Source organism: Calidris pugnax, unplaced genomic scaffold, assembly GCF_001431845.1.
Source record: "Calidris pugnax isolate Ruff unplaced genomic scaffold, ASM143184v1 scaffold49, whole genome shotgun sequence".
NCBI lineage: Eukaryota > Metazoa > Chordata > Aves > Charadriiformes > Scolopacidae > Calidris > Calidris pugnax.
In genome coordinates, this window is record NW_015090798.1 from 25390 (window position 1) to 41915 (window position 16526).

General features: G+C 38.5%; 1 protein-coding gene across 2 annotated transcripts in view; it reads right to left on the bottom strand.

Annotated features, from left to right (window-relative positions):
- Window positions 1–16317, bottom strand: part of BOD1L1 (biorientation of chromosomes in cell division 1-like 1) — a 41285-nt gene extending 24968 nt beyond the window's left edge. The window contains exons 1-9 of one of the 2 annotated variants that reach the window (XR_001411392.1): window positions 16184–16317; window positions 14696–14886; window positions 12892–13503; window positions 12258–12407; window positions 10057–10226; window positions 8887–9010; window positions 8379–8523; window positions 7627–7702; window positions 868–7003 (exon numbers count right to left, since the gene is read on the bottom strand). Coding sequence is in view for 1 of the 2 variants with exons in the window: in XM_014937067.1 (XP_014792553.1) it covers window positions 868–7003; window positions 7627–7702; window positions 8379–8523; window positions 8887–9010; window positions 10057–10226; window positions 12258–12407; window positions 12892–13503; window positions 14696–14879 (7597 nt within the window). In the remaining variant the exon portion in view is untranslated. The remainder of the gene's footprint in view (window positions 1–867; window positions 7004–7626; window positions 7703–8378; window positions 8524–8886; window positions 9011–10056; window positions 10227–12257; window positions 12408–12891; window positions 13504–14695; window positions 14887–16183) is intronic. The other variant, XM_014937067.1, reaches the window with a different exon arrangement.
- Between the last annotated feature and the right edge of the window lie 209 nt (window positions 16318–16526).

Genomic DNA, 16526 nt, shown 5'->3' on the forward strand with positions numbered 1-16526 from the left:
TTATTAATTTTCATAAACTTAGTGCTTCAAATACTCTGGAGAATCAAAGAGAAGAAAGGCTGAAAAATAGCAGAATGTTCATTACACGGTACTTTAGGAACCAGCAACCATGAAAGTTCATTTCAGATGTTACTTTCCAAAAAAATGGATCCAGAAATAAAATACTAGATCCTTAATATTATATACTACCATAACTTACATTTTCTATTTAAAATAGGCACCTATCATCATTGCTCACTTCAAATTTAGGATGACAGTCTGATTACTTTGTAACACGAAGAAAGGCCATTTCAAGCGTATTCACAATGCAAAATTCAGCCTAAGAGAGTGAATATGAATATAACCATTAACTAACCATCCAGAGGAAAATCTGCAGTTATGATTAAGGATGGCCACTCTTAATCTTCAAATTTACTAAGAAGTTACCTTTTTAAAATTATGAACACGTCTAAATGAAATGCATCCTCTTTCCTATAAAAGCATTTTCGAATTTCAAAATGTATTAATAACAGAACCCATCTGTAGCTCCACAGTAATTACCCCTTGCAAACCACTTCATATATTAGCTCACAATTTTAAGTCAATGTATTTTAACAACTTTTTTGTACTCTAATAACATTTAATTCTTTTCCAATGTACCTCAGATAACTCTGTCCAGTCACTCCTACACTCCCAGAATCACATGCTTATTTAAACATTTGTCACCAATTCTTAAATATATTAGTAACAGTGATTTTGCAACCAACAAAGAAAAAGTATATTTGAACAGTGTGAGTTATTTCTAATCACAGTCATGGTAAAATGCATCTACTTATGACAGCTTATAAACTGAAGAATTAAAAAAAAAAAGAAACAAGAAATCCTCACCTGAATTAAAGGTTGTGTTACTTTTTTGCAAAGTAACTTCAACTCCAATATCATCTATTTTGACCAAGTTTGTTTTGTCATCACTGCTGTACAGCTCTTCTACGTGCAACACAGGTAAGTCACTTTTTTCCCCTAAATCTGCTTCTGTCGTTACTTCAGTGTGGTTGGTATGTACAGTCACTTCATTTGCAGACACTAAGGAAAGAGCCTGTGCTCTAGGCAGGGGAGTCCTTATTTCAGAAAAGTCACTTTCTAAAAGCAAGTTCGAATTAAATTTACAGTTTACATTCCTTAGAGTTTCACTCTCTACCGCTGCTTCTGAAATCTCACAAGACAGTTCTGATGTAACATCCTCATGCAAAACATCTTTAGCTTGCTCATCATCCTCACTTGCCTCCGAGGAAGGACTTGGGGTCACAGCAGTCTCCGTACTAATCTCCACGCAAAGGGCTTCATCTACGTTCATGATGTTTACTGAATTTTCATCTGTTTCTGTGATTTCACTGTCTACTGTGGCCTCAGATGCTGCTGATTCTCCTCTCAAACCACTCTCATGGGTCTCGTTCTCTCTACCAATAACAAGCAAAGAATTACTGCTTTTTTCTGGGTCTGTGGTTGACAGGATGGATTCAATCTGGTTAGCAGTATTAAACATTTCCTCACTTTTGCCTTCTACTTCCGTACTCTCAGCAGCAAGTTGACTTTCTTCTATTACTGTAAAGGTGAAGAGACTATCACATTCTTCCATTGTGCCCAGCGTGATCACCGCCCCCTCCTCCTTATCTCCTATACTTGAAGCAGCATGCTGATCTTCACTGTTGGTGGCAACCCTCAGCACAGGAGCTCCACATTCTCCCACAAAAATCACAGAACCTTTGCTTTTTGCATCTGCATCGAAAGCAGCTAGTTCAAACTGCTCATCTCCAGTGGTCTCCACAATCTTGCATTCCTCTGATGCATTTGGAGAGATAACGGCCTCTTCATCTCCTTCTTCTGCTACAATGAGCTGACTTTCAGCTTCTGGTGCTGCACTGATGAGGACTATCTCACATTCTTCTGTCACGCTTGTGGTGATCATAGCAGCTTCGTATCTTCCTTCTGTCTCTGAAGCAGTAAGTTTGTTTTCATCTTGCGCAGCTACACTCGACATAGGAGCTTCAAAACATTCTGCTGTACTTGTAGAGATCATTACCGTTTCATTTTTTGACTCTGTGTCTGACACATGTTGAATCGCTTCTTCTGTGACTTCACCTGACATCAGGATTACTTGTTCTTCCATAACACTTGTGGAAATCATAGCACACTCATCTTTTTCTTCCTTACCGCTAGCAGTTGGATGACTTTCATCATCATCCTCATCTCCTCCTGCACTGGATTCACTAGGCATGGGAACCTCATATACTTCCATATCTATAGAAACCATAGCATTCTCATTTATTTCTTCTGCTTTCACAGAGGGAAGCTGACCATCACACTCAACAGCCGCACTCGACATAGGAACCTCAAATTCTTCCATGATACTGGTGGAAATCATAGTGCACTCATCTTTCTCCTGCTTACTGCTAAAAGTATGCACACAATCGTTAAACTCTGTAGCTGTACTGGGCATAGGCACCTCTGTGTCTTCAGTGTCTATTAAGATCATGGAGCTTCCCCCACTTTCATTTGCTCTTGCAACAGCAAGTAGACCTTCCTCAGCATCCATGGCTGAATGTAAGGGAGCATCGCTTTCTTCCACTGTACTGGTAGAGATGACATCACCTTTTACTTTTTCTTCTCCATCAGCAGGAATAAGAGAATTCTCATCTTCTGTTGGAATCGCGCTACTTATAGAGGCATCAAGTTCTCTGCTGCCAAAGGAAGTCATGGCATTCTCATGGTCGTCTTCAGTGTCAGACTGACCCTTATCCTGCACTGCCATAGCGCTCGTCATGGGACCCTCACATTCCTCAGCATCTAAGGGCATCAAGGGACCTTCATGCTTTCCTGTACGCAGAGTCGAGGCACCCTCATCTGCAGCACTCGCGCTGGTCACACTGCTTTCAACAATCCCTTTAGCATTTTTGCAGTTTGTGCCACAATTAGCTTCTTCCTCTGCACTCGTCATGCTGTCAACAGTAAGCTTATTTATATTTGTGCCAGCCACTCCCGACTCAGCTTCCATTTGTTCAGCAACTAGGCAGATAATGGAACTTTCACCTTCTTCTGCACCTATACAAATTAGTGCATTTTCACTTTCCGCTCCTGTACAAGTAGAAGCGTGCTCATTTTCTTCGTTTCCTCTTCCTGTACTGGTCACAATGCCTTCACCTTCTTCATCCTCTTCTTTTGAGCCTGTACTAGTCACAAAACCTTCATCATCACACGGACCTACGCTGACCGTAGTGATACTGGCTTCTTCTTTTGCCCTTGTACTGTCCATAAGGCTTTCACATTTTTCAGCCTCTAAACAAACTGCAAACCCCTCATTGCTGTCTTCTAGCCCTGTGCAGACCACTGGAACTTCAGCATCATCTTCTGGGGTTATGCCTGTGCTGGTCACCGCACTTTCACCGTTGACAATATCCTCAGATTTGTCACCACTAGTTCCAGTTGTGGCACTGTTGTTTGCGACCACTGCGATACACGCACCAGTTACACTGCTTTCCCCTTGGGCATCTGTACCAGTCACCGAGCAGACGATGAAGTTATGACCTCTTTCTTCTGCACCTGTGCAAGTCACAGTACCTTCATGTTCTTTTACTTGGCCAGCTCTCACACTGTCCCTAAATTCACCAGAACTGTCACCGCTTGTCGACCCTTCACCTGTTTCTGTCCCAGCACTAGTTACAGCGCCATCGCTCTCCACTTCACCTAAGCAGGACACAGAACTTTCAAGTTTGCTTGTATCTACACAAGTTGAGGTTTTTCGCTTTTCTTCAGAGCCTGCACTAGTCACAGCATCATCTTTTTCTTCAGTCCCAGCACTATTCACACTGTCTTCAGTTTCTACTCCACTTGCATTGACTGAATCCTTACCGCTTTCTTGCGCGTCAACCATGGTACAGTCACCATTTTCTTCTCCTTCTGTACTTGTTAGGAAACTTTCACTTTCTGCTAATCCTTCAGTGACAACACTGCCACCGCCTTCTTCAGCTGCTGCAACAGTGCACTCACCAATATCCGCTCCTGTGATGAAACTGCCACCCTCACTACTTTTTACCCATATTCCTGTTGTGAAACCTTCATCAGCTTCTATGCTTGTGCAGATTAACGTCACCTCGCTTTCTTCTTCTGAGCAAGTGGTTGTAGCATCGCTGTCCTTTTCAGAATGGGACGCACCTGCAGCTCGCTCTTCTCCTGTACTGGTGGCCATGACAGTGCTCTCAATGATCTTTTCTGTGCTAGTTCCTATCACAGTGGCTGGAGTTGTTTGTAGGCCGCTGTGCAAACTAAGCTTACTACTTCCTGCACTGGTACCTACTGCATTGCTTTCATGTTTATCTTCCACGCTGTTCCCTTCTTGCCCACTGGCTACACCAGAGCCTTTGACTGTTTCCTCAGGAGTTCTTTCAGGCACTAACACAGAGGAAGACTGTATCATATCATCAATATCATGTGCTTCATGCTTGTCCACATTATCCATCATTGTGCTTCTTCCTTCCTTTGTGGAAGGATCTGTATTCAAGTACTCTCTTTCTTTTCTTTTTAGGGGAAGTTCTTCTGCTGTTACATCTCCACAACCTTCAGTTATGTCTGTCACCAAGTTTTCCTTTTTTACTTTCAACTCACTGCCCTGAGTGCCTTCTGACTTTGCTGCTTCATCATTATGTTCTTGACTAGATAACCCAGCTGTACTGTCTTCCATTGCCTGTTCATCAGGCCGGGGCACCTCGTTATCTTTTTCTATACTGTTTGTCACAGTGGTGTTGCCACCATCATCTTTCATGGCAGAACTCAGCACTGCACTACTTTGTTGTTCCATGTATATAACCTGTGCTGCATCATTCCTCAAAATGAAAGAATCTTCAAATAACGAAGTCCCATCTGAATTATGGCATTCGTTGGACATACTACCCAAAGAATCTGTAAAATCTGAGATATCCATATCCATGGACTTTGCATCAGCAGCATCTTCTCTGGAAGAATTAATTGCTAAAGAAACATCATCTGAACTAGAATTTATCACAGTTTTTAAATTCTTTGGTCTTCTGCTATTTTCTGAAGCTTGATCCTTACTGGCAACATTCAGTGAGATTCTACCACTTGTTTCATACACAACGTCCATTTTATAAGTCCCTTGTTTATCGGGTTCTCGATCCATGGAAGCTTGTTTGGACAAAGTGTCTAAGGCACCAACTTGTTTATTAGACATATCTTCTTGTTTAACAGTTTTTTCAGCTGCAGGCAGAAACCGTGATTCACAAGCTTCAGGATCTGCCAAGCTGTGTTTTAATTCCTTATTTGTAATAGAGAGAGATACTTTTTCTTTTGCTGCATGCTCAGCATCTGTGGCTTGGAGTGAGTTTTGCATGTTTTTTCCTTTGATGTTAGATGCTTCTGGTACTTTTGTTTGTTCCAAATCAAGTTCCATCAGCTCTTCCTCATGACCAGAACACAAGTCATTATTATTCATACTAGACTTTTGAGGAGCTGGAGCACGGCTGCTTGCAGTTGTGCTAGCTGATTGCTTTTCCACTCCAAGTAAATCCTGGTTTGATATACTGCCTTTTCTATTTTCACAGGATATCTTCTTACTTTGTTTTTTATCCATTGCAACAGTGATGCTCGATACCTTTTCATGTCCACTATCCATTTCTTTACTATCTTTATCTTCCAGTTTGGTACTCTCTTCCTTCTTCTTTATTTCCTTGTTGCTGTGCTTTAAGTTTCTGCTTTTGTGACCTTCAGCAGAGAACCTTCTTTCTAGTTTGGAATTGCTTGAATCTTTATCACCTCTATATTTCTCTTTTACTGATCCTCTTTCTCCAGAATGTAACTTAGCTCTGTGACTGACGTCTTTTTGGGATCCCTGAGTCGATTGCGTGCCACTCACAAGCTCAAACTCAGCACCACTCTCCTCAACTTTGTCTTCGTTCTTGGACTTGCGTTGCTTATCAGAATCATTCTCTTCCACGCTCTTATCTTTGTCTAGTTTCTGACCAGTCTCTTGTTTTGTTAAATTCTCGTGTAATTCTGTTTCAGATGCTTTGAGTTGTTTACTGTGACTCTTTGACTTGGACTTTAACAAAATCCTGTCTTCTACAAGGCTCTTGGATCTTCGTCTGTCTTTATGAACACCATCTTCTTGTTTCAAATTACAATCAGAGTTAGTTGATTCTATTTCATGTTTATCTTCTGAGTAGCTTTCACTCCTTCTGTGTGATGCAGAAGCAAGTTGCTTTGAGGCACTTAGTGAATCCTTTTGTGGCCTAGAATCACTCAGGGACCTTTTGGACTTGTATTCTGCCCTTGACTTTTCTGTTGAGAGATGTCTGTCCTTTTTATTTTCCTTACGCAGCAATTCTTCAGCTTTTAAGGTTGATTCAGAAATACTTTTTCCCTCTTTTCCCGTTACTGATATTTTCCGTTCACTTCGGTGTTTACTTTTTCTTTCAGATTTGTCATCTGAGGAAACCTTTATTTGTTGATTAAGTTTCTGAGCACCATCCTCTCCTTTCAAGCTTCTCTCAGACGAATGGAGTTCACCATCTTCACTTGACTTGTGAATACCATCTCCTTTATGTCTGTGCTTTAAAGAAAGTTTATCTTCTGAAGTAGTTCTTTCCTTTTCACTTTTATCTCTGTAAGACTTGGCTTCTTTTTTGGCAGCATTTCTCACATGTTGAATTTCTGTGTCACTATCTTTTTTGGGGTGTTTTTCGTTTTTAAATATGGATTTCTGCTTCTGGAGTTCTTCAGTATTGACTTCTGCTTTATCCAGTTGCCTCTTTGGATCCCTTGTTTCACTGTCCTGCTGGGATCCTTCAGCCTGAAGAGAGGTGGAGGTTCTCCTTTTATGTTCTTTTTCTGCTTTAGAATCAGACTTGCTTTCCTCAGTTGAATGCACCGATTCTGAAAGTCTTCTAAGCTGTTTAGAGATTTCACTTTTCCCATGATTATGCTTCAACTCTTTGGAAGAATTTTTTTCACAGGTCTATAAAAGAAAGTTTTATATATATATATCAGCAAATGTTATACAGTTCCTTCACTATGTGACCAAACAGAATTGTTAAGGGCAAACTTTCCATAAAGACAATGCATCAGAGAACTACTAACATTGTAATAAATATTCACCTAAAATATAGTCAGTAAGAAAATGAAACTTGCCATTTTCATTGCAACTATCTGCAGTTGTGGGAAAATCCAAAGAAACAGAAGTTAACCTTAAACAGTCCATTTGAACTTGAGCATCTTTTCCTTATAAGTGATTTTTCTAAAATAATTTAAATTTCTTTTTGAATGGACAATCACAATCTAAAGTACTCCGTAATTTATTTTAAACAGCCATTATGTTGTCCACAAAAGCTAAATTTAGACTTCCATTGGAACTTCCAACTACCTTTTTTTAAATGTTAATAATGTTCTTAATACAAACTCTAACCATAAAAATTCTCTTTCCTTTACTGTTTGTCAGATCACTAACCCAATCAAACTAGCAGGAAAAACCTAATTCATGAGAACAAATCCCTTATTATGCAGTTTGGTATGGACATATGAACGAGTACTATTACAATTAAAAAGGAAGATCATAAGGTTTATATTTAAAGAGACACATACTTCATTTGTCTTTTGCATTTCTTTAGAATCTTCTTCAGATGGCTCATACTTCTTTTTACATCCATCTTCAGCATGCCTGAAACAGGTATTTGGACAGTTAAGAAAAGGAATAGCAGTATCAGCCCAACATTAGTTTGTAAACTTTCTGCTTTTAGAGCTGAAGGAGAGAAATACACATTAAAAATACTGAAACAGAACATGGTCACACAACTTTTGATTAGCCAATTTGTCCAAGCTTTTTTGTCTTCATAGATACCCTCTGGACATAAGTGCTTTACCACAGTCGTCCCTAGAAAATGGATAAGGGATCTCCTTGCAACAGAGAAAAATCCACTCTCCCCGAAATGAAGGGAAGAGAACTTTAAAATAGTGGTTTTACCTTTCAGAAACTTGGATCATTTAACATCCATACCTGTATGTGGACAGATAGGTACACATGTACATATCTCTGTAAAACATCCATTTAAAGACCAAGCCAAGTTGCCTGACATATTAGATGCACAAACAACTAAAAGCTGTCCATTCTCATCCCATATTACCATGGGGAGTGTGAAAAGCCACATAAAGGCTGCTACTGCAATATAATTTCATTTCTGCCTGAACTTCATGCTTATTAATAATAGAATTATGTGAATACTTTAAGAGGAAATTGTTAAAACGGGTAAGCCTAACTGCAAAGGGAAGAGAACCTTTTCAATCTGCAAAAATGAATATTCAAAAACTTAATTCCTTTTAAGCAAATACATGAATACCTTGAATCTCTTTTTCTTTTTCTGCTCAAGGCCACTTTTTTTTCTAAAAATTTCTGTTCTTTAAGCACATCCTTAATGCTGGCACCAGAAGTTTTTGACTCAAGACTTCTTGATGAAGGTGCTTCTAAGTTCAGGCCACTTTTTCCTAAAATAATACACAAATGGTAAAATACATAAGCATATCATCATATTACTGTCAGCTATAAACGTGACTGAAAGCAGTACAGAGAGTACTAATATGTAGCAGAGAATGCTAGTATATATAGGTATTTATTGTGTTAAAGCAACATAATGATACATGAAAGGATATATGAAAAGGTGAACACATAGAACTTTGCATTAATAATTGGCATTACAAGTTTTTTTTCTGTTACACCATTGTTGAAATGTTGCATTTTTGAGGGAAATTACTTGGGACCTATTACCAATAGTTTAACCTGAATGTGTTTTCTTTTCCCCCAGATAGAGTGAGCAAGAGGGATGAAGAGTAATGTTATACTTTTCATACCTTTAGCATTTTGATTTCCAGTTTTTAGGGATTTTGTTTTTTCTGCAGCTTTCTGTTTACGTTTTTCTTCAAGTCTCTCTCTGTTAATTTGTCGTCTTAGGAGTCTCTCTTCTTTTTCTTTGGCCTGGAGATACAAAACCAAGGAAAAAAAATTTTCATTAGGTCAAAGAGTATTCTTTGACTACAAATGTATTCTAAAACACACAGAAAACAAAACATTGTAGCTTGAGGCAAACCAAAAAATAAATAGTCCTTAGAAATCATTATATGAAAGTTAATGGAATCCTGTAGTACTTCGGTGAAGTGAAACTAGCTGAGTTTTCATTGCTTAACGGTGTGGACCGAGACTATGAGACCTTCTCAATGAATATACCTTATTATTTTATATATATATAAATAAAATATGTATGCATATTATATAAATAATTAAAGAATAGATTTACCCAAAGGAAAGATATCTAAATAGACTGCCATTCCCTCTGTTGTGTGCTGATCCTTCTTCCACAGAACTCAGTGAACGTGCTTAAACCTCTTTCCATTCTCAATGGCTGCAGATGTGTTACAAACTACTGATTTCATGGGCAGCAATTAACTACATTTGTAAAGACTACTGAATAGCCTGCAGTAGTCAACACAAGCCCAAACTACACAAAACTACACAAAACCACATTGAAAGCAGGCTGCAGGTAGACATAGGCTAATTTTTCCACCTAAATTGTCATTATATACATTAAATCTCCTGAAGATCAGGTTTCTCGTATGTGTAGCAGTTCTTACTCTCCATAGCAAATCACTCAGTTGAGAAAGAATCCACCTATTGCTGTGACTCTGCAAAGTCACTGCATATAATTAGTAAATCTCTGTCAACACCAAAAGACTGTTCATTTTAGAGCAGGGTAAAATGTTGGAAAAGTGTGTCTTTGCTTTCACCACCAGAAGCCTTCAAACTATAACCTGCAGAGAGCTTCCCTGGACAGCAGATTATGAAATTCTGGTGGAAGTCTGAAGGAGGGGCAGTTGCAACACAAAGGAAAAAATAAAAATAAAAAAAACGAAGCAAGAAGAAACAGAAGACTCCCCCTCAGAAACCATCACCAAATAAGAAGTGGAATTTCCATGCTGAAAAGTTTAAGGAACTAGACTGTAAGCAGTAACAAAATTCACACTTACAATGGACTGGCGGCGTTGTTCTACAGTTCGTTCATCATCAGAATCACTGAAATATTTGGAGTACAAGAAAGGCTTGCGAACGTAAGCGTGACGAACAGGCTTGGCTTTCCCATCACTCAGCTCGTTAGCATGAGGCTTTGTCTTTCTTTGACTGTTTTTCTCCTCTTCATCTGAAGAAAGGTTAGTGAAGCATAGAGATACATTGACAAATTAGGACAAAGCTTTCAATGTAACTTTTGAGGAAGCAAAGCTAGTCAAAATGTAGTAACAATTATTTATTCTAAAAACATAAACAGTTAAAAATTAAAAATAGATTTTCAAAACCTAAAAGGTATATTTATGTGCTTGTGCACATCAGTCAAAAAAAATGCAAGATACAAACTCCAAAATAAAATGGGATACAACTGGGCTTACCCTCTTGCCTGTAATGATATTGCTTTTTTACATATAGTATTTAGTAGTTAACACTTGATAACTAGTCAGAATATAATTTCTGCCATATATTAAATTAAGCTTCTCCCCTAGACCAAAAAAATGTATACAATATTTGCGAATGTAAAAAATAGACAGGCTTACTGAAATATATGCACAAAACACATCGTTGTTTAATAGTCATGTAAGTACTAGTCAAGTAAAATTAAATAAACCTATTTCAGTTTTATCAGGATTATTAGGAATAGAGTGAAAATATTTGTGCTCCATACTGTTCAAATTATTTGTATCCCTGAAATATACTTAGGGCTTGTTTTCACTTCACAAATATTTCGTCAGAACTGAATGCAATCTGTCATGTTTAAAGGTAATACCAAAGCCAGAGAAGAAGCAAGAAATTCATTGCTTCTAAATAATATTCTTAGAGCAGAAAAGATAAGCTCACGGGATATGACAGACAATAAATTCAGGTACTAAGGCACTACATATTATGAAGTGGAAAGTCTTATTAACTGTAAAAGCCACATGTGCACAGAAATCAGAGCCTGAGGTCTGCTCTAGACAAGGAGAACACAAATATGTAACCCAGTCAGTGAAAAGATTTGGTGTTTCCAAACCCTTAAAGCTGCATCCATTCCTGTTCCTTCTACTGTCACCAGGTAGAATTTGGAAATCCCTGCAATCCTGAAGCTGCGAACGTAAAAAATAGATAGGCTTCCTAAAATATATACACAAAACACGTCGTTGTTTATACTCATGTAAGTACTAGTCAAGTAAAATTAAATAAAAATGTATACAATATTTGCGAATGTAAAAAATAGACAGGCTTACTGAAATATATGCACAAAACACATCGTTGTTTAATAGTCATGTAAGTACTAGTCAAGTAAAATTAAATAAACCTATTTCAGTTTTATCAGGATTATTAGGAATAGAGTGAAAATATTTGTGCTCCATACTGTTCAAATTATTTGTATCCCTGAAATATACTTAGGGCTTGTTTTCACTTCACAAATATTTCGTCAGAACTGAATGCAATCTGTCATGTTTAAAGGTAATACCAAAGCCAGAGAAGAAGCAAGAAATTCATTGCTTCTAAATAATATTCTTAGAGCAGAAAAGATAAGCTCACGGGATATGACAGACAATAAATTCAGGTACTAAGGCACTACATATTATGAAGTGGAAAGTCTTATTAACTGTAAAAGCCACATGTGCACAGAAATCAGAGCCTGAGGTCTGCTCTAGACAAGGAGAACACAAATATGTAACCCAGTCAGTGAAAAGATTTGGTGTTTCCAAACCCTTAAAGCTGCATCCATTCCTGTTCCTTCTACTGTCACCAGGTAGAATTTGGAAATCCCTGCAATCCTGAAGCTCTGAAACTGACCAAATCTGCAAAATCAGCTATAACCACTACCTTGGGGTCATAAATAAACCACTCCATTATACCAAATTCATGACAGAAGGGAAGGGAAAAAAAACAAAACAGGAAAGTGACTTATCCATTAAGGTTTGTCGCCTATGAAATACTGTAGAAAAAATAAAGTTTACAATGTTTAGAATGTATCAAGCTATTAAAAAACATTCAAAGTATATTCACTACTTGTCTTTTGTAATTGCACAAATACTATCCATTCCGCATTCAAATTCCTTCTCAATACATAAGTACAACAGAACATACTGCAATACCTCAAATTTATGATATGATGCACTCAACAAAAGCATTAAATAACCTTTCTTTCTACTTAACAATCTAATTCTTTTACCATCTGATGTGATCTCCCCTTCTTCAGTACTGTCAGAAATTACAGCCTCCTCTTCGCTTTCCTCTTCAAAGGAAGAAAGGTCACTGGTGTGGACAGAGCTGACAGTGATGTCACTGAGCACATCCATATCTGAATCTACTGACACATTTTCTTGCAAAGGAAAAAACAGAAAGAAAGGGCTGTTAATGCAGCACACTGTGTTTGAGAAACTTGTCTTAACAAAACAATGATTTTACCACTGAAAACAAAATTATCTTAAGAACAAGAAACAGAAAAAATACACCATAATACCGTAATGAAATGTTCTTAGGGTAATTGTGGTTTACTCAAAACCAAAATTCACCCTGGGGTACAACTAGAAACTTTAAATGCACACTGGAATCGTTGAGAGAACTTGCAAGAATAAGGCAGATGATCAATCACACACCTGAGGAATCAGAGCTCATCCCATTCCTAATGTGGGTATCCCAATTAAGGGAGATGAACCAAGACATACCTGTGGCTAGCGACACAAATTTGACACAGCTAGCAGAGAACCTACATTCCAAATACACTTCTAATTCACCTTCTTAATACAGTTTAAAAAAACCCACCTCTATCTGTATTTTAAGGAAGAGCATTGCCCACACCATACCTTCTTTAGTGCTTTCAATTGTTTTATGTTTATTGCTATTTTTTTCTGGAACTAACTGTTTCACTGGTTCCGACTCTCTCGCTTGCTTTTCTTCTTTTGACTTCGTAGAATCATCACTTTTCTTTGAATGGTCAGACTTCTTGTCAAGCTTTTCCTTCTTTTCTTTTCTTCTTTCACTTTTTTCGCTGCTGTCTGGTTTCTTGTCATGTTTATCTAATAACTTATTTTTTTGATCTTCACTGTCCTGTTGAATTTCTTTACTTGTAAAAGTCAAATTATTTGTATCCTTTGTTGAATTTTTTATTTCTTCACTTTGGCAGGGAAGCTCATTTAAATCTTCACACTTTGCGAAGGTTTCAGCCCCTTCTCCAGAAAGATCACAAACTGCTTTCTCTCTGTCTGGCAAGTCCTCCGTGTTTCTCTCTCTCTCTGTGCTACCATCCACACTCTGCTGCGATGAGAGCCTTTTTGCAACTCTGTCATTGCTTTTGGGATTTGAGTTCTCTGTTGAAGCCCTGGCAGCACTTGCTTCTTGATTAAGAGAAGTTATTGTTTCCAAAATGGACATTGCATCATTAGCTACATTGCCAATAGGAGCTGTAGCAGAGACACCTTGAATAGTAAGAAAGAAAATAGTTTTAGTTGACTTTAGTTTCTGTAATTCCATTCAGATAGAATTTTAAGCAAGTGAAAATTAATAATTATTTAAAATAAGCAAAACTAACTAAAAGGTTTGACTAATTTTGCATCTAGAAATTTCAGGCTTTTTAAAAAAAAAAGGAAAAAAAAGAAAAAAAATTGCATTCCTGCAGCGATTATGATCCGGTTACCAGAGATTCATTTTACTCTGGGACATACCACTGTTCCTGAGATCAGTTAAAGAAAACCCAGGGGTTGTCTATGGCAAAGACATTCTTGAACACAATCCTTGATCAACTTTACCATCATCCCAAGTGGGATGATGACTCTGGTGAAGCACAATATAGACTGAAAGTCTGTATTTTGTACCTCTGGTATCTTCATAAATGACACGGAAAGCGGACTCAGCATATTGATTTTATAACAATAGGACTGTCAAAAATACCCTGTCACTTTCCCATCTTCTTATAAGCAACTCTGAAGATGGATGAGAAAGGGTTAACTGGACTAGCACTAAGAACTGCAGCTGGCTTGTTAACCCATGTACTTTAAAGGAAGTGGGCCTCACAGGAAAAGGGCTAGGATTTAAATAAAGGGTCTGGTTACAAATAGATGGACTGCAGTGGAGTCTCTTAGGAAGGGAAAGAATGGACAATTACCTGCAGGAGCGTTTAGAAGTCGATAGCAGGCAACATAAATGAAAATTGTAAAGAAAAAAAGCTGTGTTTATAAACAAACTAAAGACTGGCTAAGTTACAGCAGAACTTAAGCTCCTGAGAGGGCTTTAGCCATTCAGTTTTTACAGCACACAGCAATTGCATAAAGTCAGCTGTCTCATAGCTTTATTTTTCAATCTACCAATGCATAAAAAAGATGGATCACTCTTCTCTTACAGCTATGTCTCATATGATCCTATAACACTCTGACCATAACATGGCCAAACTCTTAGACCAACTTTTTCCTCTAAACTGATCTCAAGACCTCAAGACAGGAGTGACCAAGTAACATGGTGGTACATGGCAACATCCCTCTTTCCTTCTACCTTTATACGTACAGTAAGAGACAAGTATTATGGTATGCTTCCTCAATTCTGTGCTGGCAGCAAACCTACTCAGTATTTTCTTTCTCTCGATAAACAAACTTTTGTTAATAGACTGCTCAATACCTTGCACCGTAACAGAAGCATCTGTTTTCTCCTCATTTGCAGCTGTACTGGGGCCTGCCTCCTCTTTGTGGTTCAACGTGGCTAAAAATTCATGGACAGCTTTTTCCACCTGAGGTCTGAACGTGTGGTTGATCTTTGGGTCCACAACCTGAGAAATAATTCTGTCAATTCCAGATTCCAACATTCCAGACCTGAAACAAAGTTACATGAATACGTAATAAGAAAAATGACTTTTCAAGAACATCTTAACGAAATATGCTCATTTAACTGTGACGTAAACACTCTCAAGAGCCTTCAAGGAAGCATTAACATTTTCTGAGCATCACTTCAGGTATGTATTTAGCCAGCTGCCTGTATTTCAACAGCTCCCTCTACACCTTATGAACTCAGAAAAAAATACTAGAGAAACAAAGCAATCCAACTGCATGGAATTAACACAACAAACATCCTGTTATGTCATTACCGGTCATGCCTAGAAATGTAATCTAACTGTCAAAGCCACAAAAAATTGTGGAAAAAAGTTAAGAAGAAACCTGATGTTATCAATTCCTATGGCGTAAACCAGACAAGTTACAGAAAGCATGAAGGATGACTACTAGGTCAGTCATCATTGCTCTAAGTTATGCCCAATACAATGTGACACCTCAAAGTTCTGCAGCTTTATAGAAAACATTTAATCTTCAGTAAAATAAATAAATAAAAAAAGCAATAGAGAGCTTCATACCCGTAGGTTCTCTCTAGACCCCTGTAATCTTTTGTGGAAGATATACTGCCTCTTGTCCTCATTGCTTCTTTAAAAAGCACCAACACCGCCCCCCAAACAATAACCACTTCCCTCTCCCCAAACAAAACAGCTCCTCAGTACCAGTTATCAATGGCATCACTATAGTATAACTGAGTAAGTTTGTGCCCAAATCTCTTGTTTGGCTCCAAACAGTGACCAAACTCACGCTACTTTGAAAACATTTCCTAAGTTTTGAGAAGAAAAACTAGATGAACCCTTGTGAAACAATGTAACATCAGGCAAGTGGTTGACATCATTTTGACTTCACAGCAGTTCTGTAAAACGTCTTCTCTGTCTAGCTAGATTTACATCCAGCTTGTTTTGTGACTTTAACTTTGTGCTCCGCAGAGCTTAGTTTGTCAAACACTTTTAATTTCCCTTAGTTCAAAACTTGATGATAATAGCAGTTTTACTAATATTTCCCTCAAACGAAACAGTAAAGACAGGCTTTAGCTAGGGTTTTACATCCCGGGTCAGAAACAAGCTTTCCAGCCCTGCATGAACTCGGCTCAGATGAAATAATATTTGCAGCCTAATTCTGACTAATTCCGAGGTCAAGTTCCTATCTGAGCGTTTTAAACCCTAAAAAAAAAAAAGCAAGCTTCTTCAGAAATTTCTCTGAAGAAAGCAGACACTTGACAATTGACCCAGAGCCTCCATCATCTCTCGTGGTACATGAGAAAGACCCCAGAGCTGCCACTTACTTGAGAACCTGCTGCCTGATGTTATTTCTCAGCTGGTTCTTGTTGAGATGAGGACTCCAGGTATGAGTTGCCAAATGATTGGAAACAAAGTTATCAACGCGCTGTCTCAAATTCTGGTAGGCAGGCTAGAAAGCAACGAACAGAGAGGTTGGGCAGGAGGGTCCGGATAAACCCGCCAGCCTCCCAGAGGCCGGGCTGGAGGAACCGGGAGCCCCGTCGGACCCCCCCCCGCTCCCCCGCCTCCCAGCCCAGGCAAAGGCACCGCCGGCTCCCGCTTCCTGGCGGCGACGGCAGCGTGTTCAACACGCCCGTGTGGCTCGGAGCACTCCCCCAAACCCCTCCG